We start from the raw sequence: 25,389 nt of genomic DNA, 5'->3' as shown, positions 1-25,389 counted from the left end.
TGGTGGCTGCCGCATTTCGGGAATCCGTTACTGCGTAGAATTGCTGGCCGAAGCTGCGCCTATTTTTTTGTTCTTGTTCGGGCACATCTAGCACAACGCTGGCAATGAAGGTCAGACGAGAGTGATTTGAGAGAGGTAGAGATTGCGTCATTTTCCTAGTGAATTTCGTCATCTCGACGCCGGCATGTCTAGTCTGGCAATCTTTCTATATGCTACAATGGACATACAGTCCCACACTTTTTTTGTAGGTTTTAGTTTACGTTAAGCGCCTCTTTGACGAAGACCAGCATTGCACTGGGCTGAGTGCGCTGTAGCCGTTAAGGACCATCTGAACATGGGTGATGCAGCTAGTGATGACGTCATTTTTGTCGACATTTCGTCATGTATTTGCGCGTAACTGCGTATAGCCGCTATCGACGCTGTGCAAATTCGAGTGGGAAACGTATTGCTGTTGTGAAATTCGCAGGATATAACCAGCCCATCTATGTAGCCTTCATTGATTTAGAGAAATTATTTTAAGAAATAAATATCAATCTAAATTAACCGGGAGTCCTCTACTCCGGCAGCCCCTCATAGCCCACGTGTCGCTTGGAGATGTTAAATCCGACAGATTACGATGCGCATTTGCTTTACTCGAAACGTGAATAATCATGCAGGAATTATGCACCCAGGGTGTGGAAGGTGTATGTGCAAATGACGTAGAAAAGATCTACACGTACTGCACAGCGAGCGTAGGCCTCCAGAGTTTATGTTCGCGATTAACGTACGAAAGTTCGTTATATCGGCGGTTAGCACACATGAGGTACATACATGAAGGTGGCTATATCCGGGTTTGCGTGCTAAAGTTCGGTATATCCGAGGTTAACACGAGAAAGGTCGTTATATCCGAGATGGCGTACTAAGATTCGTTATATCCGATGTAGTATACTAAGTTAGTTCGTAGCCTGGTGGGCAGGCAGGTGGGCCACTGTCTACTGACAGATGGCGCTCGCCATTTCTGTGTTCACCGAACCGTCTAATGCTAACGCCGTAATAAAAGTAATGCTCACCTGTATGGGTAAGGACGGCGTCCCTCATAGCCTAAGTTGCTTTGGGACGTTAAACCCCAATAAACCAAACCAAACCAAAGTTTGTGATAGGCGGGAAGGGGTTGGAAGTGTAGCCCAGTAAGGCATGTTGACAGGCTAGTTGGTTATTCATCTTGAAACTTGGGAAAAAACCCACGTTGGAAGTTGGCGCCTGTCGGTTGTCTCCTCGTCTCTTTTTGTGTCGTGAAATCATTTGCGCCTAGGTGGGTTTTTTCCCAAGTTTCAAGGTTGGAAGTGGTATTGGAATCTATCTGTAGAGCAAGTAGTGACCGAAGACCCAGACCATGAGAGAGAAATAGCTCGGAGAGTAATAATGTGTTGGTTGGCATGTGTGTTCATTCAGGTCATGAATGATGTTTGCTAATATCCCCCAGGGACAGTATGTAATAATTTCATCGTGCCAGTACTCACCTGCCAGTACTCAGATGCCGTTGCAGCATAAGCCCTATCTCCCCTCATCGCAACCCTCAAGGCGCGGTTTTCAGCTGTCCGCGAAGTTTTTGCAGTTACCGCACCTTTCCTTTCATCGTAACCTCCCAAACTAAGTCTGTTACTACAGACACGGAGCCAATTAGAGAGAGAGAGAGTTTAATGAATAAAGGAGAGGTCTGCCTGGTTATGAGCCTAGTATGCTACTCCGAAGGCGCCAATGAGTTGAGTCATGCAAAGTGCGAGAGCTCTGTAAGCATACCCTCGCGCCTTTGCGTCTGCGAAGATCGCACCGGCTTGCTCGCATTGTTTGTTTTCTCTGGTGTCATTCATCTACTCCCGCGACTCTACCTGTCCGCGTGTGGGCGCTTCGTCTTTGTCCCCGCATAGACCGCGCACGGCTCGATGCAGCAGGTGGGCATTCATCATCCTTTCGCTCCGTTTCGTTTGATTCTGCGCGTGAACGACTCTGGTACGCGTCTCCTCGCGCGGTACGGGCGGGTGGGCCTCGTCGCCGCTGCAGCGCCCATTCAGACGCGCCCCACGAATGTGATGCATCGGTTTCTGGAACTCGCGCAAAAACAACAACTTTACTGCCGCCGCTCTGGGCCCCCTGTATGCCGCCTGTCTTCGCGAGTCTGCCCGACCGCCTGCCGACGGTCTTTGAGTTCTTTGATCTCCGCGCCTTTTCCTGTTGTGGCGCGGGGCGCATTTCTGCGGTGCTCGTAGACACGTCTATCATACGTGCCTGTGCCAGGCGCTTAGAAACGCATTTTTTTTAATTGTTTCACTTCGTTCTAAATAGATGAAATCACGTACAGTGAAGAGCACTCGCCGTTACTGGTACCGGTATTGTATCGCTTTCTATGTACAGGGTTTTAATTTTAATCAATACATATTTTTTTAGGACGTTGTTTGGCTACGCAGCGCCACTTTAGAGGCGAGGCCCCGTGCCCGTTTTAGTTAACTTAAAGCTTTTTTTTTTCTAATTTAGTTCTGTGTGGAGTAAAACAGAACTCCATGTAGATTACAAGGTGCTTATCCGAACCTATTTCTTGACAAAAACAGTTGTGTCATAGTAGGAACTCCGTTCTGATTTCTTGGTTCTTCCGAATGCAAGCGCATGGCTGATACTGTTCAGCATGTAAAATGATGGGTGCCGTATGTGCCTTTGCGCATCTAGCTGTGTGCTGCTGCATTGTGTCACGTTTGTCAGGCACTGATCCCGAGTAGCATCAAAATTGGCGGCTTTAATGAGCCTTCGAGGAATCATTGCTGCTACTGTCGTTGCGGGCTTTGCTTCTTCCGTCCTCGAACAATAGGCTTTTGGTCTTCACTTATTTCTTTCATCCCAAAATTTTGTCTCGACTGTAGTTTAGCCAGCCAGAATTTGGTAATTGACGACCAGAAATGCCTCCGATCGGCCTTTATGTTAGCCATTATTGTTTCGCTGTCTGAGTTTATCCCTCAAATGAGATGCCAACGCTGCCACCTGCATGTATTTACACCAGACAGCTTTAATAGAGTGTCGAGCCCTATTCCTAGGCCATTTGTTTCTATTATTGCCGATGCGTCGTCGATGCCTTTTCTTCGCTCCTCGCGCCGATTGGCACGGCATCTTTGTTCACACCCAATTACCACACATCGGTTAGCAGCTCGCTGATTACCGGAAACGTTTCTCTGCCTATACGCACGTCTAGCGATGTGATTAATGCCTGGCTTAAAGGAAAGAACTACATAAAGCAAACGCGCTCGAGCATAAAATTCCCGCAGTTCCCGAAGCGTGTGTCACGGGTTGGCTTTCCACGACTGGCGCACATTCAAAGTTGCCAACGTGACACGTGGACTATGAAGGGACAGGGATCAGGAGATGGTCGTCTCTTCGACTTTTCGAGTAAAATTAATTTAAAGAAACTTAGTCCTTCAAAAACAGGTTTACATTGTGAATAGTACACTGCGTGTCTGAAATCTGGCAACGTTGAGGGAGGTCCTTCTGCCGCCAGCCGACTGAGTCAGAATTTTGGAAATTCTTCGCACATTACAACTGTGCGTGATTGGTGGGAGTCTTGGCTGTCGTACGTTTGGCTGTTGCGAGTGCTGAAGCCGCGGACGCTAGTCAGTCATTGACTTCTATTTCTGTCTGATACGCCTTCACAGTTCGACCAATGATTCGCTGGCGTCGGCTGAACGCTTCCAGTATTTCACTTTCAACACAGATTCTGAGACAACGCCTCAGAAGTGCCGGAACCGAATTCGTAATGGTGTAGACACCTGAGAACTACTCCGAGATTGCCAAGCGTATGTGAACGCTGCTGAGTCCTCACTGGCTTCTCAGTTGCGGACACTTTTTGTTCGGTCTATGATGAAATTGTGCAGTCCTTGGCTTCCTAAGTGCTGCTGCACAGGTTTGGTGTAAGCGACGTACAAGTTTGCCGGGAGTCACCGTCGGTCAAGGTACGCCTCGATGCTTTGTATTTTTCAGGGGCGGCAGGAATGCGACGGATCGTTTTCTGATAGGCTTCGCTTTGTAACGATTCCTTTGACGTCATGGCTGATAAAGCAGAACCCGGCTCTGGTACCACAAGATACTGCAGAGGTGGTGTTGGCTGGGCAATGAAACTGTCGTGTTCGTCGACCAAGCGACGCCAGGCCGCTCCGGCAGCCTTTGCCTCCTCCGCGCATACTCGCCGCCCGCTTCCCAGAAACAAGCGCGGGCCGGCCATTCCCCACAAAAGCAGGCAGGCGTCTGTCTCCCCCGACGACGTCTGATCCCCACGGCCCCGTCGACTGGCGCATTCCCCATTTCCTTACCGTGACCGTCCGCATTCCACAGCAGCGGAAGTGGTTTCTTGTACCCTCGCTCTCTCTCTCCCTCTACGGTAATAAACCCCCAGTCTACACCCAGCAACTGCCTTGAGAGGTTCCTCGCACGCGGGGCTCCCACGCACCGCACCAACGACGCCATTAACACTGGCGACGAGAAATGGGATGTAGAGCGTACGCAGTTCGAAGTGTCGCCGATGGCTACTGGAGGACTACACGGTATCATCGAGCCTTTTCGTGGATCGTGGATGCAGCGCCTCGCCTTCTACTTCGTGGCAAATGACGTCTCCGACGAAGCAAAGAAGCGCGCGCTCCTCCTGACGCTATGCGGAACCGACACCTTCGAGACTGCTCGCGTGCTGGTCACACCGAAGACTCCCGGAGAAGTCAGCTATGGAGACCAAGTCACACTTCTCCAGAAGCACGTCGATGGCAGACCATCCGAGCTGTACAGCCGGTACGCTTGACCATCCGAGCTGTACAGCCGTAACGTTTTCCAGCGACGTGACCAACTGCCGTAACAGTCGATCAGCAGCTACGTCGCAGCCCTCGGAAGTTTGACAGCCGACTGCAACCCTGGAGTGCTGACGACAACGCCTGCAACATCGACGACGCCGACAGAAAGCCACTCGATCAGCAGCTACGTCGCAGCCTCAGAAGTTTGACAGCCGACTGCAACTCTGGAGTGCTGACGACAACGTCTGCAACATCAACGCCACCAGAAGCGTGCTTTGGACCTGGCCCTGCCATCAAAAAGTGCGTCAAGGCAGCAGCGAGGACTCAAGGGAGTGACGAGCTCCGCAGAAGTCCACAAGACTTCTCAACACAGAAACGGAACGGTTCGTAGGCACCTTGGTCACATTAAACCAGGTGCAGCAGCCTACCCGACGGATGATCCGCCGCCGCACGATCGGACGAACGGACCAGCAGCAAGTAAACAATACACTGTGCCAGCTACGTTCGTGATCACGCTGCCAGCGGAAACTTCGCCTGCGCACGACCTACCATCAGCGCCCCCCTCCGAACATGGAGAACCTGTGGCCAGTCTGGACGACCGTGCGACACAACCTTGCGGAGACCAACCCAACGGGTCCACTTAACGGCAAGCGCTACGACCCCAGCGTGAACGGCGCCCGCCCGACCGATACGGTGACCACAGATAAGGAGGAAGGGATGTCGTGTTCGTCGACCAAGCGACGCCAGGCCGCTCCGGCAGCCTTTGCCTCCTCCGCGCATACTCGCCGCCCGCTTCCCAGAAACAAGCGCGGGCCGGCCATTCCCCACAAAAGCAGGCAGGCGTCTGTCTCCCCCGACGACGTCTGATCCCCACGGCCCCGTCGACTGGCGCATTCCCCATTTCCTTACCGTGACCGTCCGCATTCCACAGCAGCGGAAGTGGTTTCTTGTACCCTCGCTCTCTCTCTCCCTCTACGGTAATAAACCCCCAGTCTACACCCAGCAACTGCCTTGAGAGGTTCCTCGCATGCGGGGCTCCCGCGCCCCGAACTAACACAACCATTAACAGAAACGGCGGGGAATAATGAATAACAATGAGGGAAAGAATCCTCACAAAAAACACGGTCCTAAATGCAAAGCGCGCGTCCGCTTCCCAAGATGTCTGCTTTCCGTAGTCATTAACTCTTTTGCTGCCCCCGTCGTAAACGTCGGTCACGTTATTTTGTTTCCCTTTCTTTTTATTCGCCTCTGCGTTTGTTTCTTTGTGTGCGTATTTTTTTTCCTTCCCGCGCTTCGTTCTGTTTTCACCAATGCCCCCCCCTCGTCTCGGCAGGAGGGATATTTCTCGAAGTTTCAGTTAGGCGTGTCGGCATGGCCGGCGGTTGTTGCAGGGCTCTTGCCGCGGCCGTTGCAACCGTCTTGTGCTATTCACCCGACGCAGCCGCCCTACAGAGAGGAAAAAAAAAAGAGAAGGGCGAGGATATGGGGGAGAAAGCAGTGCCGGCATTTCCGGCCGCCCACGCGGCGCGAACAGCCTGGCACCGAGGCGGCGAACGCTGCAGCAGAGGAAGGAGAGAGAGTAAAAAGGATACAGTGAAGGCAGAAAAGATGAAAATAAAAGAAGAAAGTGAAGGCAGGAAAGAAACAAACGCGGCGACGCTAGTGAATGCTAATGTCTGACTAGCGCTGTGAATCAGTCTTGCCCGTTGAGCGTGCAGAAATAGTAGTGGAGATGAACAAGTTGAAATACAGCTAATTAACGTAAGTGTTCAGCGAAACCTTGTATTAAAGGCGGCGAGGCCGGATGAGCCCATGTCGACGTTTTTCTGCATTTCTCTCTCATTCCCTCGTCGTGGTTGAATTTATTTGGATGTGGTGCAACTGAACTGGATTGAAAAAAATGCTGGCAACGACTGTCACCTGCCTTTCCATGCTCTCGACGTACCCAGTGGCGTTTGCTGCTTAATGTATCCTTAATTACGTAACAAAACTCGGCATCCTTGGTGGGTTTCCGTTGCGTAATGGTATCTTTTGCTGTGCCACTCAGAATAAGATTCCGCCTTTCGCCACTTTCACTCAAGGACTAGAGAACGCATTCGCACGCGTGGTCCCAATACAGAATGTGCTTCAAACCACGTCATGGTCGCGCTAGCACCGGACGAACTGCCCGAGGTGGTGGAGGATTGTGATGCTGGCATTTCCTGGGCTGCGGCTTTCCGCAGTTTCTTGATTGTTCTTCATGTACGCTGGCTTTGCTGGACAGATGATTGAGAGTAAAAGAGATGATCTTTTGTTTGTACTGCAAAGCAAACGCTGCTCTGCGTACACGGATACACAAACAAACAAAACAAAAAAACCGGCGCGCGTTGGCAGTGGTGTGTCTGACGTTCATTTCTACACTTGCGGCGGGACCGGTGGCACTTATCTACCACCGCCTAGCCAGTGTTGTTCTTAGTTGTGCGTTCAGCCTGAAGGTAGCAGCACAAGGTTCGTTCATCAGCGTAGAAGTCATTACTTAACAGATCCCTTCGTGTGATGGCCGCGCTCAGTCTAGGGGAGTGATCATTTTGTTGGATACTACAGACGCGTCGAAGCTCCCCATGCACTCGCGGACAGACGTCTACAGTCAAGTCGGCGAGCTAGAACCCTCCCCTACGAGATGCTTAGCAAACACTCGCAGGTATGAGTTGTTCGCACGGGGGCAATATTGGTCGACATTGTCGCGACGTAACTCTGCAGCAGTTTCCAGCAAGCAGCGGCGGGAACGCGGCCAGGGAAGTCGCTAGCGTGCTTCGCCAGCCACTATCCGCGCCTGTACACCGCCTTCAGCAGCCGCTGTACCGGACGGCTCGTGTTCTCTTGGAGAGCAGTCCCTTTCTTCTTCGGCATCCCGGAAATAGAAGGCTGCGCCTAACGGGCTGTCGCGCCTGTTACGCCACGTACGCGACGTGCGCGCAACTCTTCGCCGCCCGGGGCGCGATTGAGATAATGCCCTCCTTCACCACGTATATATTGCGGCGGCCCCCGTAGCCGCGGGCCTGTGGCGACACAGCGAAGAAAGGAGAGACTCGGTGTCACGAGGTGCGCGCGCGTTGCGACAAGCTGGCGAGTGTCCAGCCTATTACCGGCGCTGACCGCGCTCCTCTCGGCCTCAAGGCCTGCCGCCGCGCTTCACATGTATGTGGAACCCTGCCGTTACCGCTAAGCGGACGAACTCCCCGCCATTAGCATTCTGAGCAGCGCGGACACCTCGTACCATTGGACGCGCGTTGATAGCGCGTCGTTTGGGCTTCTCGTTGCCGTGGGGCTCGCGCGTACTCGTGCGATATACGCAGCGAAAGAAGGGAAGCGGCTAACGGTCAGGTTGTGGACACCTACAGTCCCGGAAAATCTGGACAAACGATTCTGGTTTGCTGGGTTGTCACCGTGTGCTGCATGACGCTGAACATCGTAAGGAATAAGGGCGGAAAATTTGAATGTTTTATACACCCTCTTGATCTCCTATGGCCGTCGGAATTAATCGGCGCTAGTGCAGGAAGCACTTTTATAACTCATATTCTGCAGCGCGTAAGAAGAGTGCTGTAGGCAGCTAGTGTCATCACCTTCGCGCAATATCTCACTGCACTCTTTAGTGTTCTTTCAATTGCAAATGAAAATATTCCTGGCGGCGAATGGTGCCTGTCTTGAACAAACGCGTAACGTTCTGACGGACACTCGTAACGAAAGCGGTCATGGATGTTTCAGATATGAAGTACTTGTGAATTTATCTTCTGCCTTCGTTTGATTGCCATTGCCAGCAGCTAGGCCTGATGCTAAACAAAGTATGTGCTTGCTGCAAACACCAAACCTCATCAGATATACCGCGCGCGCTTCATCACCAGGTAAAGCTATTAGGAGCTATATGGAAGAACGTCGCTTATATGCAACAATTCTCTAAAAGCGAATTTTTTTAACGGGAAGATGTTTACGAACGTAATTTTATTGCACATCTTAAAGGTGTGCCATACGATCAATATATAGCGAATCTCTCCTCGGGATGCTTCATGTTTTCTGCCATTTTTTGTCAAAAATGTACTCTATTGGTTTTCTGGTTTTTCCTAGGACAGATGCCTAGGAAGGTTAGACTATTAACTTTATTCATAGCAGTATTTTACAATATTCCACAGTTGCCTTAGAAATAAAAGTGACGTCCGAAAAAGCTGAACTTGCAACATGCACGTGAAGAGCTGCTTTTGTTTCGCTATTTCGTACTGAAACGGAACTGCTGTCGAGCTTTTAATTTCAAATTATTATCACTCACGAGGCTAGCTCTTTGCGTCTTCAGTGTGGATGTCCATTATTCGAAGTAACATCGGCAGAGGTGAACAGAGAAAGAAATTGTACCTGAGCAGGAGCGCGCAGTTTCTACCCAAGTTATGACGCCCAACCAAACGCTCAACTTTTTTCACAGCCGTCGGCTTTACAGTACCGCTGGAGCAAGAGGTGAAACAACCCCAGAGAGCAGTAACTAGTTACATCACTTCCACGGTTAGCGAGCAGACAGCGGACAAACTCATGCGGAAGCTCTCGCGCTTTTCGCTGGCATACTTCCTCCAGTTTCAGTGACTGTCCTTCTCCCTCATGCACACAGTACAGACGTGTACCGCGTTATATTCTTCTCACTGGACAGCAAAAGTGTGGGCGTTGGAAACACGCTGCTAAACTAGAACGCGTGCATCGGGCACTGTGAGGACGCCCGCGACACTAAACGCTCCTTTGAGAGGCATAAGTAATGTGAGGTGCTCGGTTGCGTCTCCTGCGTAGGTGTCGGCGATGGCTGCCGCGGACGGATCGGTCCCCTAAGGACAGAATGCCAGTCCGTTGCGTGCACGACCACACCTGTCGCTGCGCGCACTTTATTTTGCCGGCGTTCTTTTCTTTTGCGGCGACTGGAGATGAGATAAAGGCCCAGCCTCTTCACTGCTTCGTGTTCTTATGTTTTTCTTTGTTCTCTTCCTTGTCTGTGCAGGCGACAGCCCGCGAACTCTTGCATCTTTGCCCGGCACACGGCAGCGCAGCATGGCTTCCGTCGCGCCATCCGATCCAATTTTGAAGAGCAACTGAAGAAAGGAACGAATAGGGTGCGTATCGAATTCATTTTCTCCTGTGACGGGCGTAGGGTGTTGCTTATTGGCAAAGAATCGTTTATGCTGTTGCCACTGTACTCCACTTGGACAGGCGTCTGAATAGAGCGTTCTGCCAGGCCAGGCTAGCTGGTGCATGCTTGGCGAATAGTAACAAGGCCCTTTCGCTCTTGCTCACTTGCGCTGCTGCCGCCTGACCTAATGGAAAGCGTAAAAGTAACATCAGACGTTCAGTATATAGTTAAACGACCTTTGGAGTCACCGACGACGCCCCCCCCCCCCCCCCCCCCTGCGTCTATATGCTGTGTTTCTTGGCTTTCGCGCGACTCGACTGACGGGTAGTCAGTTCGCATTGTGCCCTGACGCCTACAGGCGAGTTCACGTTAGTGCTCGTAACACCTGCTCGTATGCGTCGCGCTCGAAGTCTGGCTCTGAGAGGGTCCGACAGGGCTCGGGGACCAATCGGTGGGCTGCACAGTGCTGACGTCACAGGTCGCCGCTGACCTTTCGGTCCCCGTGAAGCGTCGGGGACGCGAGTTCGAATGTATGTACCTTCCGCTGATGAACGACAAAAGCTGTCAGTGAGATATTGGCAGCTCTCCGCGGCGTGAAAAGTGCCCAAAAATTTGTGCATATTAATACTTCATAGACTAAAGTAGGGCAACACGTACGAATACCTAATGAAAGCTGGAAGCAGTACCTTCAAACTACCTTGTCAAGTACTACTAATAACTTATTTTCGTCTCTCTCTGTGTTGCCCTATTTTTGATAGTATGGAATACAGAGCTACTCCTACATGGCCCCGGGCTGGGAGTTCCCAAAAGGACAGAAAATGAATGTTTATAAACAAAGAACAAGAAGCTCACTAATAATATAAGCACGGTCGCAGGTGTTGTAGTACAGTGCAGCGCCGTTATAACATCAGTACTAACCGCCGATTTAGTTGCTGGAAGCAAATTCTTTTGTGTGTGTGCGTGTGAGCGCGTGTGTGCGTGCGTGCTTGTGTGCGGCCTGCCATACACGTGTTATAGCCATGCGGCATTCAGGCGTATTCATTATCATCAGCCTGACTACGCCCACTGCAGGGCGAAGCCTTCTCCCATATCTCTCCAGTTAACTCTGTCCTGTGCCAGAGGCAGCCACCATATGCCCCCAAAATTCTTAATCTAATACGCCCACTTAACTCTCTGCTGCTCCCTGCTACGCTTGCCTTTTTTTGGAATCCAGTCTGTGCTTCCATTCCTTTTAGGATTAGTGCACTCGATTATATCAAGTTTGCTTGTGGCATGGCTGACTTATGACCAAGTGAGGATTAAGATTTCATTACTGCGAGCTGTCTGTGATCGAATCGCAGCTTCAACTGTAACCTGGAGCTTTGTCACGTTCAGTCAAGTTGAATCCCTTGCTTTATAATTTGAAACTGCTATAGGACCCGCCGTACTCATTCAGTTTGGGGGTGCCAGTTTGGGGGTGCGCGAGTGAAATCTGCATATGTGGATCTGTCGTCTACACTGCGACTTACACCACGTGCCTGAAATCGACTCGTCCAGTGCAATGAGAACGACCGGTGTTGCTAGGCCGTTACTATAGTTGCGTTGATAAGCTTTATTCTGAGCCCTCTGACCTTTATCGGTTCCGCGATGGTTGCTCGCGTGTGACACAAGTGAAGGAGCGGCGGCTTTTGGGAACGTTCCAGTGCCGCTTCTTCTACTCCGAAAGGCTTCAACGGCGATCGATTAGATACGGCTCCCATGAAGTAGCGAGGGCTCACGTCAGCGTTTCCTGTACAGCTTCTTCGCGTTCCTGCTCCTTGTAGCCATCCTCGCGAGTTGTGTGGAGTATCGGCATCAAACGGCGCTTCATCACGAGCCCATTTTTGCATGTTCGTTGTCATAAATAAATTCGTTGTCCGTATACCAAAGGTCAAAGATTGAACAAGTTGCTTGAGCATATGACGAAGCCCTAACGACAGTGGACAATTAGACTCACTACATGTCAGCACTGGGATTTTTTTTTTTTTCACGCACCTGTGCGTTGTCTTGTGGCAGCAAGGCTGCTTTTAACATTTTTGCGTGACTTTAACTTTCTGAAGCTTTTATGGGCCAGTTATAAGAGATACATTTCTCCCAGAAATCAGGAACAGGCGGAGCAATCACCGACCATTGTCGCTACACAAAATGTTTTCTCATCATACCGCATAATAAGCGTTCACGCGGGGCATTATTGCAATAAAGATTTAACTGCGCGAAACGGTTAGGACACAAGGGAGACACATTCACGACACTTAGAAGCGCAGTGAATGTGTCGTGAATGTGTCTCCCTTGTGTCCTAAGCCTTTCGCGCAGTTAAATCTTTATTTCAGAAATGAACCAACTAGCCCGGCAAATCCTTTTGCATTGTTGGAAGTATCTTCGCAGCGTTACCACAGTCATCCTCTTGCAACGTTCTCTCTCGGGGCACACGTGATCCTCTACGCACGCAAGAAGCGCAACTGCAAAATGTATTTTGGTTCGACCTCATCTCACCAGAGGGAAGATGCGGATGGGTTTTCGGCAGAGTGGAGGGCAGGACACGGAGCCGAGGTGGCAGAGGGCTGCCGCCCATCTGTAGGCCGGGTGTTGATGACTCTGTCATTTGTCATCGCACACTCGGTGACGACATCCACCGCGGCGCTTTGTCGTCGCGACCTGAGCCGCCGCTTCGCCCGGCTCGGCCTTCGTTACGCGCCTGTTGCCGGCGGGCCCGCTTTAGAACGTCCGCCCATCGGGGCGCCGGCGCTGTAGCATAGCACAGTCCGCTGCGCACAGCGTTTGTTTTCCACGCTGCTCATTGTTTTAGGGACCGCCTAATTGTCCGGATCTGGTCGTTGATCCCCGAACCGCTCCTCGGCATGTATACGTGCCCGCGGCGAGGGCGCTATCTCGGGAAGTATGTGCCGACGAAGGGTAGCTGCATGCCGTCCTTTGTTGCTGCCGAGATTGCTCGAGTATACTTAAGTGAATGTTTTGGGTATCAGTTTGTTGTTTCCTTCTTTTCTTCTTTTTAAAACAACTGCAATCTCCCTTCGCCCCCCCCCCCCCCCCCCTCCTGCCCTCCTTGTCACTCTCTGTTAGGCCACTGGTGGCCGGAGAGCTTCCTAAAAAGCAGCAGCGTTCACGGTTTGCTGCGCCATTCGACAACAAAGCACTGCTCTAAAGTACGACGCGAGAAAGGGAGCATGCACTCTAAGTGCGTCCGATGATAGGGCCAAGATTAGCCGAATGTTGGTTTTGGGCGTCATGCCCCGGTCATCAAGAAGAGAAAAACAATTAAGAAAAGCGAAACATCTTGGCGAAGTCAGAAAGCGGTACATTGTCGTGGCAGTGGAAGCAAGAAAATTACCCTGTAAGCGAAGTTTACTCGAAGCCCTTTATGCTCCCCGTGTTTCCTCCCTTCCGGCAGATATCTGTCTGCTCTTTTCTGTTTCGAATATTTCTGCTGCTCTTGCCTAGAAGATGTGAGGCCACGGCGGTGATTTTGCTGGAGTTCTCTCATCAAATCGTTTGTGTTGCGATATCTACCTAGTAGTCCTGCTCTGAAAATCTCACGCAAATCATCAGATAAGCTCTTAATGTTCATTCTGTACTTTCGCGCGTAGCTTCCAAACATCACGCATTTCCCTTCCTGCGGTGAAGTATGGCGTGCATTTTCCTCCCATCCTCCTAGCTAGCTCTACAGACGTCCTGTTGTTGAGACAACACAAGCCACATGGTCCGAGTTCACTAAGCTTTCATCGCCACACATCACATGTTCTCCTTGGCGAACGTTGTCAGTGGACAGGCTGCAGACCTTAAATCACATTTAATAGCCACGGGCGGGACCTGTGCGCTGCGCCTCGATCTTTCCTGCACTTCTCTCACCACGCTGCGAACCCCTCAAAGAGTCCCCGACACAGGTGTTGCTGTACTGAGAGAGAGAGAGAACGTGAGCTTTTTTCCTCCAACCAATAACCGGCCTTGAACCTGCCTGCGCCGTAGGCTCGATCTCGGCCCCCCCTTTCTGCACTCCCGGAATAGCGCCGCTGCATGCGGATGCGCTCACGTGGCCGATCGCCAGCCACCCGGCCGAATTGTGTTTGTGCCGCAACGCTCACGTGCGCCTCGGCCCCAGCAGCGATATCGCGACTGCTACGCGGGGCGTGCGGCGTTGCAATCTTGCACGTGAACGCGGTGGAACCGTGCGAGAGGAGGAGGAGGGCCAGTGGCGCTGATAGGGAGGTCGCCCGGAGTAAACACAAGCAGCTGGACGAAGGTTCTGATGACGCGCGAGCACAGCACTGCTGTGCACGCTATCGCTGCTATTTCGCACTTCAGCTGCGATTCCGAGCTCGACGACCGCGCCCAGGAGTCGCAGTGCAACTGTCGTATACCGCGCTTCGTTAGCGCGCGAGCTCCCTCCCACAGGCGTAGCTGCGCGAACCCCCTTTGATCTCGCCGACGGCGTAGCAACAACTGTGAAATCTTCGCGAAACAACAGACCCGCGCAGGGTCCCTGTTTCTTGCTTGCTTACGTTCCTGCTGCTACGAGCGTACTCTGGAGTCTCATGTCCGTGCTGCAAGTGGGGCAAGAGAAACACGCGTTTCGTCGTGACGCGTAAACATTGGCTGCGAAAGGTGCAAGACCTCGTTTTTTTGTTTGTATGCGCAGAGCGGGCTATATCGGGACTTGCTGTTGACTGCGCGTTACCGCTTAATTTGGCAAACAAGCGCTACGCAGAGCTAGGGAATTAGTTGAATGTTACGCGCAGTCACCTCGCTTTTCGTCATGTAGAAGTCCATGCGCGTCGCGGTGCAACAAGCGCATGCGCATTAGCAAAAGTGAGGTGAACGGCAGCGAATCAAGAGGCGTTAGAGAGGCTGCAAATACTATCCTCTAGAGTGTATTGGTGCTAGGTCGGACAGGAGCTATTAGAATTGTGTTGCGGCACTCGCGCTTCGGTCTGCGACGCCTATAGTCTCGCGCTTTCGTGGCTGTTAAACGCGCGCAGGCGCTTTCCTTGGCCCGTCCGCGACTGAGACCGAAGGTGTAAAGGCGTATCGCTGAGTAGACTGGCGCTGGCTGCCAACACAGACCGTCCTGAAGCGACGGGACACTGGTGTCCTATGTCTTCTCCGTGACTCCAGTGATGGTGACTTGAACGGGAGTTGAACTATAGGTTCAATGACTAGGGTAGGTAACAGGGGCCTAAGTGAGGCTCAGCGACCTCACGGAGTCGTCAGTAGGTGCAGTAGTTGGGCAGCGTGCTCCGCATGACCTTTCGCCACCTACGCAGGAGCTGCGCACATTAACACTAGTGGGAGCAACCACATGTGCCCGCATTCTCCAGCTGCTTGCACTCAAATCAGATCTCTGACAAACGTTTCAATTCTAGGGCCTTATTATTGTAAAGCACAGTGGGTAGAGCTAGTTATTGTCTTCGTAGTAGCAAGTCATAAAGCGTTTCGTGTCAATAACATAAACCAATCATGTCCCAACAACAGTCGTTGATTGTCTGGCCGTATTTCAAGAGCGTGATTAGCAGGATTGAAACAGACTTTTTGCAAAGTTTTTCAATGAAGAAGATCACTCGTCGTTTGTACATCTTTATAAAGCTGGTCATTTCCATTGCAGTTTTACATGCATTAGCAAATACACCTTTGAACAGTCCAAAATAAGGAAAGCTGTAAACAATACAAAATTGAATATGTAAATAAAACATTGGAATAAATAAAGAAATTAATTGCAAAACAAACTCGAAGGCTTGCCATTCCACGCGCACACACTAAAAAAATTATTGAGGGTACATAAGAATACTGATGTGCTTTGAATGCGAAAACATTGTCTCGTTGTGAGTTTTGTTGCGGGGTTCAATGAACATTCCTTCCTTTATAATGACACAGCAACTCCTTCGCATACAGTTATAAGGCAACACATACACATATACGTTCACCTTCATTCGCCAAGGAGCAACGTCGTTTTGTACCGTATGGATTGCTCGTTCGCCTCGCAGCCTGAAGGTCCTTAGTTCAGTTCCCCGCACCTTCGGAAGAAGTTCTATTTTTATTTGGTGTCGACGTGAATTTTATAGTCTACTTCTGACGTACGCGAGACCACGGTGACGTCATCAGGGTTTTCGGACCACTCCTGCTGGTCACTAACGCCGACGCCGCCTGGTTTCGTTGCCGATGAGCTTCGTATACTTACCTGCTTCTTGAAGCTCGTCTATGAATGGCAGCCCCGAACGCAACGCACTTCGAGTGCGTCCTGCCGCTATGACTGCAAGAGGCACAGCGACGCATAAGTATAAACAAGTATGGCCATATAGAGCAGCTGGGTGCATAGCCGCCACGTTTTTGTATACGCGGCCCTCGTGGGCAGTGCCACCACTGTTCTAGTGCAGTATTATCGCGCCTGCCTGGGCGGTGTGTCGGCCGTCGTGAACGCGGATGCGCCCACGCACGGCGCCTTGACGTGCGTCACACTCGGCAGTCCGGGTCGAGGGCAGAGTGCGTACGAGCCCCAAGGGAAGCGAGGTAGCGTATCTCTCTGTTTCTGATAGGAGCGCCTCCGTACGGGCAAGTTCTCGCGCCGCGCTTCGATAGAGAGACCCGCTTCCGATGCGTCACCGACCGCCCTCGGTGCGACTGGGGGGTTTACAGATGGCCCCGCTATTCCCTCGAACGGCCCAAGGAGCCATGACTGTACTTACAGAGCGACGCATCCTGTTTACTGAACACTGCGGCTAAATTGGAAAGGAATAGAGAGATACTGTCTCTGCTGTTGCCGCCTTCAACTAAAGAACGAAGCGGCAAATGCCCCTTAAAGGATACCCCAGCCAATGGCGTCGACCGATTCTCGTGACGTCGTGGTCAACCTTCTTCGACCTGTTAGCTGGACAACACAGGGGGTATGTGGCGGATGAAAGCTAGTTAACGACGGCTTAATCGGATTAATAACCGAGTTATGAAAATCAGTCGCGTCATTGACTGGAGGGCCTCCTTTGAGGGACATCAGCTGCTTAGTTCTTGAGTTGTATCTGATAGTAGCACCACAGCTGTACCATCACGCCTGATTGCGACAGGCAGTAGTCGAGGTCGAAATTCATTTCTTTTTGTCATTTTTTCGCGCATTGTCCTGTGTTGGCTAGTTCCCCGTGTGGCAAGAAGCCTGTGATTAGCACGTCGTTGCTGAAATTGTCTGTGCGAACAAACACAATTTGGTTTCCTTGCGGCCGCGGAGCGGGCTCTATATATTGAATGGCTTTTTGTACGGTACCAACGGAGGGCTTGCATCGAGTCACCGCTTATGTAGGTCTTGCACGGAGACCGGGAACTGCTGAAGCGCTTGTGAGGTGTTCGATTGTGTACGTGGCCACAAGCTTTCATAGCGAGGCATGGTGTGGAAAACAAGAACCGCGATGCGAGCAGGAAAGGAGCTCGCGCTGACACAAAGGTGTCAACGCGAGCTTCTTCACATTGACACAATGGACAAAACGAAACCGGCTGGTACAGAAGATGGCGTCCAGTCACCGCCTGCACGTGAGACAGCGCACGTGTACCTTTTATTCCTTTGTCTTCAAACCTTCTGTCACCTGAAGCTCAAATGTTTACGAAGCCGCTACGACGCAGCGGTGAGTGTTTTCGCAACCCTATAGATCTTCGAGCTGTTGATGAAATAAGTTGCTGCGAACCGGTTCAGTTATTTAAGAAAGAGGAAGGCGTATATGTCATTGTTTTGCATTCTTCTGTGCCATTGCGTTTAACAGTTCTCTGTTTAAGAGATAAACGTAAACATTCGGCCTCTATTGATATTCTTATTTTAGCCCACATCTTGAACTGCATGCAGGAAATATTTAATAATCTAGCTTTACGTTTCTGAAGGCTCCAGTCTATGTGGAAATTCAAAGACGCGTACACAAGCAGAGAGGTGTTAGAGACTGATGGACGATGGACTGGAAATCCCAGCGTCTGTCCGTGTCTAGCACCTTTCTTCTTGTGCACGCGTCTTTGTATTTTCGCTGGTACGCCTCTATGAAGTACGACAAAATTTGTGATCGATTACATCTTGCATAGTAAGCCTGCCAGTCGATACTCCAGAAACGTGGTCTATCAGCTGTTAGTTCGTGCCAATTTCAAAAAATTAGGGAGATTTGTCACTTTTCTGCGTTCTGAAAGTTCGCCGTTCACAAAGCGTAAAAATTTTACAAACGCTTCTAGGTATCCTCGTTTTACTTGTCTGGATCTTTATAAAGATCATAAGGGTAGGAATTTGGCTTTTCGAATTTCTTAAATCTGGTATGAGGAGGTAACTTTGTCAAACACCACTCCGCCGAGATGCAACTGGCTAGAAACCTTCAGTCTTAGGTGCTCCCGTGCTGCAAAGTTTCTAAACATATAAGATGAGCTCGCGGCGATGAAACCTTTCTTCGTTCGACAAGACGTATTCGGCAGAGGGAGCCGGAAACAGGGCATCCTGTACACGGGATGCAACACTCAAAGCACGCAAAACCACTCGAGGAAATTTTTCTCTGCGAGTCGAAGATAGTCAACAGGCGCGTTTCGCAGAACTCCGGCGTAGACCGTGCGTGGGACTGTGTGCGGGAAAGCGGCACGCTTGGCGTCCTTCCGCGGTATTCGTGCTATTGATGGTCGGTGACGTCAAGGGCGGACAGCTACTTGAGTGACCGTTCTCATGAAGTCACGTCCGTCTTGCCGGCGCTTGATGTGAGCACTGGAGAGAGTCATTGGATGACGCATTGTTTGGAGATTGCTTCTGTACATTCTTCAATACGAGAAACGGCGTAGATTTGTGTGATTATCGTGGCATGCTGCGACAGAGACGGCCGCGAGTTGACATCAGAACCAGCTTGTTTTAAATCAAGCAGCTGTCGTTTAAAGAATAATAAGGAGTAAAAAAACAAAGAAAGCAATGAAATCTGTTTAGAGAAGCCTTTTTGTACGAGCTCGTCCCGCATAGTTCTGCATAATGCTTAGTCCTGTGCTGGTTTTCCTCGCTCGTGACTTCCGTCGTAGAAGCTGGAATGTGACTCACGGCTTCGTCCGCGATATCCGCGTGACGATGAGATCACAGAAGTGTTTTCGGAGAAACGCAGACTGCTTTTTTTATTTTGTTTCGTGAGTCTACGCCATATGAGTCACCATATGCATGACTCCGTCTGCAGTCCGGGTCTCAGTCACGTCGTTCGTGGCACGATAGTATATGTGGCTTCGTGCTAGATCCTTCAGAATCGTCTGCTATCGCGGACGTTACCGAGTAGAGGTTTTTATCTCGAGTGCGGCTTTTTCTCCGGTGTTCCCGAGTTTCGTCAGATGGGTGCAAGTTGTGTAACATCCGATGAGCCCGAGAGTTGAATAACCAGGAAGAACGTTGTTTCATGCAACAGAATTCCGAGCAAACGTCACAGTAGAAAAAAAGCGCCAAGCGTTTATCGTCCTGAATCAGGTGCAAGTTAACATGGAGCTACTGGCACATAGTCGGTGGTACTGTGTCCGGGAACTGGTTTTTTTTCTGGACACCCGCGGACTCCTCGCCATGAGCAGACGACGCGCGGATGCGAGCGGCAGCAGCGCAGCTTCGACGCAGCTCGCGCTGGCGACGCTAGCGGCGCGCGGCAGCGCGAGGAACGCCGGCCGCAGGAAGCGCTGACGTCACGGCGCTGCTCGATTTCAGTCTCCTTGCGCAAACAGTGACTCGCGCTCGGTGACGTCATGGAGGCTGCTGCGCCGCCAAAGCTCTCTGCGCTGCCGGCGCCGCAGCCGCCTACGCGTGCTTGAGCTGTTCGCATCTGCCCCCACCCCATAGGTTACGGGAAGGCGCGCTCGTGTCGCCGGCACGCCACTGGCGTCGGAGTCGTCCGTCCGGTCGGCGCCAGGCCGCACGTGTGCGGCTCCTGCCGTGCGGTGCCGTCGCCCTCTTCGTCGTCGCCGCCGCTGCCGTTAGCGCTGACTTCGCCGCCCCGAGGCCTGGCCCCTTTCCTCGCTGCGCGCACGTTGGATGTGCTCGGCTCTCTCATCTCGAGCTCTTGCTGTGGACTCTACCCGGACCGTTTGCATGGCACTGCATCAGGATGATCCTCGCTGTAGATCTCCTTGGCTTTCTGGGACTGAGCGCCGGTCGACGTGACTTGGTATGAATCGCGTTGTCTATACTAATGTCGAAGACGGTTTTCTTCTTCGTTTAGTCACCGAAGAGTTCTTTCTGGTGTTATTACTGAATCACGTTTGCTGAAGGCGAATGTTTCTTGAGCAGTGAGTTAGCGTGACTGGGTAGCCTGTGTAGTCTGGAATGCACACTCGGTCACGACTAATATTATCCTCGAATTTGCGGGCATCACCTTGTTTCTCTACCGACAGCTTGGGTGCCTTGTTGACTCTGAGAAATAGCTATCGGAGTGTTGGGACAAGTACTATTGTCAGACCTAACCTCGTGTCCCTCTTCGTAGACAATAAATTTTCGACCTCATAGATCAGCCGCCAACTTGGGATATCGCCTTAACTATCATCTAAGGCAGCATGGTTGACTCTCTCGATCATATCTCTGGCTGTAGTGCCTTCTCTACAAGCATGGTCTGTGTTGCTGTGGGTAAATGAAGTCGCACGTGGTTAAGTAGTGACCTTGAAGCTGGAGCCAATCAGGTTGCCGCCATGCTTTACTCGTTTTCTCTGCCCGTGTTAGCAGTCATGGTATCGGTGTTGGACAGAAGCCGCTATAACTTTGTCATTTCTCTCGAGTCTTTTCCCTCCACTACTTTCCTCCAGATTACTTTCTGTTGTGGTCCTCAGTGCTGGTCTGGTGGATCGCACAATGCGAGCGAGCATCCAGGCTTTACCGGCGAAGTGTGGCCTTGCCCACGCCGATCGCTCTGCGCTACTGACTCGTGCCGTCACTTTAGCACATAGCAATCGATGCACAGTCGCGAGCAATATTAGAGGGAACAAAGTTCGAGAATTTTTCTATTGCTAATGTGTGACAAGCAGTGTTTTTACTTAGTTTTCCTCTTGGCGTATAATATCCAAATGTCATTCTCAAATTTACTGGAGAAATCACGCAATTTTGTGCGTAAAGTTTGTTCTCTCTGGTATTGCTCACGACTGTACTCTGGCTACGCGGTTAGTTAATTGAGATCAGTCAGGGAACTCAAAATCATCACGTCTATAGCTCTAAAACGTGTTTCGAAGGATCTTTCTTTCACTGCTTTGAAATCTCGGCCGTGCCTGTGATTCGGAAGGCGGCAACAATGCAGGAAGTACACCTCGATTCACAAAGGCCATTCCAAAACCGGGCGTAGTACATTCCATTGGCGAAAGTATAACGCCATGCCCATGCGCCTGACGTCGCCGCATTGAGCCGGCTCATCTCTACGACGTCATCCGCAGTCTGGCAACGACCGCCGCTAGCGCCGCCATCGGATTCGCCGGAACGGATGAGAGCCACCCTGCTTCAGTCAACGTCATGTCAACGTGAGTGGGCGTATATGTACCACGGCTGCGCAGATGTTCTGCGTTGTGGCCTTCCGTTAAGCCGTAGCTGTCATTATCTCCACTGCCGCCGTTTCACTCCTCTGTAGGGCAGGAAGTAGCAGACCAGCCTATAGTTTTCTTTTTTTTTTCTTTGTCTCCCCAGTCTTCTGTCTCGTACCGAGAACTGCGACGTCAACGGATAGCGGATTGCGCGCAACCCCATCCGGATTCGCTCGCGTTTTCCGTAAGTCATTGTGAAAGGCGCCCTCCCGCGCTACTTCCTGTAAAAGGACGTCTGTCGTCCTCGTGACGCGTTCGGACTTTTCCGCCTGTTTGTTCACTCGCACCACTTGCGTGTCGTATTAGAGATTCCGCCCACTTTCCAATGCCGCTTAGTGTGGAGCGGGTTCCTGATTGTCGCAAGCGACAAAAAAAATAAAACACGCGCTCACCGTGCGTGTCCGGCCGTTGCTGAAAGTTAGGGTCAGCTCTGGTTAAACCGACGTCGAAGGATGGCATGAATGCGAAGTTTAACTGGCTTGAATGGAAGCAGCATTTCCGGCAATACTTTATTTTGTAACAGTGGTTTCGGATAATATGCCATCCTCGCGTTGGTTTAAAATCATTTTTCTGTCTCTCTTTTACATAAAGATGATTAGTTAGGATTTTTGTGCTGTGGTACATCACAAAACTGCTGTTCCTGTGTTTAGACACAGAGTACGCGACTGGGAAATATGCAGTGAATCAAACAACAACTGCGTACTAAAATGTAGTGCGCCACTTCGTGCAATTCTGGAAATCTTGAGGGGCGAAGCATGCGGCTGGAAACGTTCGTGTGCTAAGTAACAAGGGGATAAGTTCCTACAAGTGCAGTGAACCCGGTGGCAGGGATTATACAAAAAATGTATAATCTCGTGTAAGGGCGCGCCCGTGATGGGGCGCACCCCCTGTTTTGAACTAGGTAATTCAGAAAAAAGTACGGTTGTAGGCTTTTTTTCTTAATTCATGTATGATCCGCACCATCGAAACTCAAGCCCGATTTACACGAGTTTATAAGGTAGACACTATTGGCGTACTCATTGAGTGCCACCTTATGTTGACATGTGACGCCACCTGACGGTGTTTGCCTACAGTTGTGCTAGTGCTCATGGTAGAGGTGACGTGGCGATTTTTCTTCATCATTACCGTTCAGGGACATTATGGCCGCTCTTGTAAATTTTCCCTTGACGTGGGTGCAGCGCTGAGCCTCGTGGTTTGATTTTGCTAACCCTCTCAGACACTTGATTTGAATTGGTCGTGGTCTTGTACGCTTCGGTAGTCGAGACATCGTTTGGTTTGGCATATGCCATCTTTGGTTACGCTGAGTAGTGGCACTAATGTCGCAAAGACACGATCTTTTTACGTCACAGCCACCGAGCTCAGTCGCTCCTCTGTCTGTCGCTTCAGCCAAGTCTGCTTCATCCTCAAGGCCTTCATCGCTTTGCTACCACTGGCTTTCGGTGCGTAAGTGTAGAGAGCGATTTCTGATTGTCTAGCCACGTCAGTGCTTGTTTTTCATTGTCAGCTTCGACAGAGAACGATGTTTCGGGACACGAAAACATATTAAGCACGCAGTTTTGCAGTGCCAGTGCATGAGTCGCGTGTTTTTTTTTTTCGTTTCTTAGTTTTCTGTTCTTTCCTTCTGGTTTCTTTGTTGCTGTCGCTGTGTTACTCTGATTCTCTCAAAGAGTTCCGTTTGTCTCGAAATTTCCCTCCGGCATCCATGTTAGGCCTAGCTCTCACACTGCTGACCTTGGCAGCGTGGAAAAAGTTCGTTTGCTGTCTGTTTGCCCTGCTGTTTTTTTTTTATTTTTCGCAGCGTTTGACGGCGCAAGAAACTCCTTGCCGCAAACTTCCAAATGTACTTCCGTTCCTTTCATTCCTATTCTCCTATTACTTTGGCCCACCAGCATCATTGTCTGGAAACGAAAATTACCAGAAAATAGAGGTAGCAACATCTCGAGCATATCTATCTAGTAGTCCAATCGGAGACCAGCTTCCGGTCTTAATGCCATGGATCTCTAGGCCAGCATTTCTCCCTCTTTATGTTTTTTTTTTTTGGAGGCTGGGAAAACGCGCATATTTTAACGCCCTTTCGACATCTCCATAGGTGGGCCAACAGACCTGGAGATAAATATGTATGGAGGCCTATCATACACATGTGGAGACGGGCAGTATTCTTTTTTTTGGTTCCCTTGTACACGCATGGATCTAAAAAGACCATAGGGAGTGGCAACCGCGGCGTCGAGCCAGCCATCGCTCATGCGCTCTCTAGCGCCTCTTCACCGTCGCACAGGCGTCGCGTGCTCGCATCGCGTGAGCAACGCTCGTTTGCACGCCCTCGAGAGTTTCACGGTCGAGGGAAATCGGCGGCACACACTCGGCTACTTCTTCGATTATACTTCCACCCCTCACTCTTTGTCTCATTCTTTCCCGTCTCACTTTGCGCAACGCCAGAAAAGAAAAAAAAGACGAATCTTCACTAGCCAGTGCTCGTTAAACAGTCTGGCCGCCAGAGTGCACTACCACGCATGTCACGTGCCGCCTTCTCAGCACTCTTGTTTCCCCACCGCGAACGTGCTCGGTGTTTACAGAGACGCGCCTGGGACTGCGTTCAATTCCTGTTCGGAGCAGTGCTGTGCCAAGCGAGAACAGGAACATGGGCTAAAGTTCCTGTTCGTCGTGTGTCCTTCTGCTGTAACAGCTTCGCGGCCGAGATGATTCCAGTGACGCAGCTGCTGCACGGTATCTTCTCCTTGGCGAGTTACTTTCCGTGGTGCAACTGTAGTCATTCAACTGACGTATTCGGTTGCCGTGGTTAGGCAGAGCTTAGCAGGATCTTTCAGGTCACTTGGGGCGGCGGTTGATAATGCACCTTAGACCACATTTAGAACTGGTCATACTCTCTAAACAGGAACACGCCTAAATGGGGGTAAATTGGGAGTTAGCCGTCCTCTAGCGCACTCCGCTAGAGGACAGTTTACTCGCTTCTTACACCTTTCTCTGTAGAGTGTAGGCCAATAAATCCACTACACGGGCTCCCTATTTCCGTAATGCCCTTTTCCTTTCTTTCCTGTCGTGTTTTTTTTTTTTATTCTGCTTTGTTTGCTGCCACGAAGGTGGCGCCACTGTGGGCTCTTCCGCCGTGCCTTTCGCACTTGCTAAGTCGCGTGACGAGCTGCCGGCTCGGTTCTTGCGTGCGTCGCGCCCTCTTGTCCCACAACAACCAACGACGCCCGCGGTTTGATTTATGGCGGCCGGCGCAAAGCGCGGATCATGCCTAAGCGTGGCCGTGCCCCATTCATTTCGCCCGGGTCGCCGCTGCTGCGCGGCCCGTGAATGCGCGTTGGGCTGTGTCCTCGCGTATTGCGACGCTAAGCAGGCGCCACACGTCGGCGTGAGTGCGCGTGAACTGTTCCGCGGTCGCATTGTGCCGCTTACTCTGCCTGTTCTCATGGTTCCGGTCTGTTCGGTTCTTCGTGTGGTGCTGTGTTGACCGCCGGAAGTCATATATTCCGCACAGCCGGTCCCGGTAACATCGCAGCGCGCTCATAAATCAATCTGGGCTCCTTAATCGCCGGCCAGTTGCGGATTCTGGCATTCTTGGTGCGTGGCAACGGGTACTATCGCGCAGGCAGGCCAGTGCGCACCCTGCGAGAATCTAGTGCTGCGAGCTTTAGAGTTTTCAGGGCGGATGCATAGTGCTGTGGCTCTGTGTCGCCACTCGGAGATTCTCGTGGAGGCTAGTCCTGGTCGTGCGGAAAGCGACGTGACAGTGCGTTCGCGCAGGGTTTTGCGGCTTAACGCGCAGTTTGTGCTGATTTATTGCGCTGAGATTATACAATAGAGTCTAAAGTTTCCAGTGGTGATTGTTCCGTGAGGGGAAGAGAAAGAAAGTGGAATTCAAGGAAAAGGCCAGAACCAGTATAAGAA

General features: G+C 51.1%; 1 protein-coding gene across 6 annotated transcripts in view; it reads left to right on the top strand.

The window, feature by feature from the left end:
• LOC149340294 (uncharacterized) overlaps nt 1–25,389 on the top strand; it is a 53,088-nt gene that overhangs the window by 7,933 nt on the left and 19,766 nt on the right. For 2 of the 6 annotated variants that reach the window (XR_016283590.1, XM_089549038.1), the window contains exon 2: nt 9,805–9,916. Coding sequence is in view for 3 of the 6 variants with exons in the window: in XM_089549038.1 (XP_089405164.1) it covers nt 9,805–9,916 (112 nt within the window). In the remaining 3 variants the exon portion in view is untranslated. Of the gene's footprint in view, nt 1–9,804; nt 9,917–19,063; nt 20,085–21,200; nt 21,418–25,389 lie in introns of those variants that run through there. The other 4 variants (XR_016283591.1, XM_089549039.1, XM_089549037.1 and 1 more) reach the window with 4 other exon arrangements.

Source organism: Amblyomma mixtum, chromosome 6 (assembly GCF_055824585.1).
Source record: "Amblyomma mixtum isolate Tamu chromosome 6, ASM5582458v1, whole genome shotgun sequence".
In the NCBI taxonomy this organism is placed as follows: domain Eukaryota; kingdom Metazoa; phylum Arthropoda; class Arachnida; order Ixodida; family Ixodidae; genus Amblyomma; species Amblyomma mixtum.
Note: the sequence above shows the minus strand (reverse complement) of the source record. Positions and strands in the feature narration are given on the sequence as shown.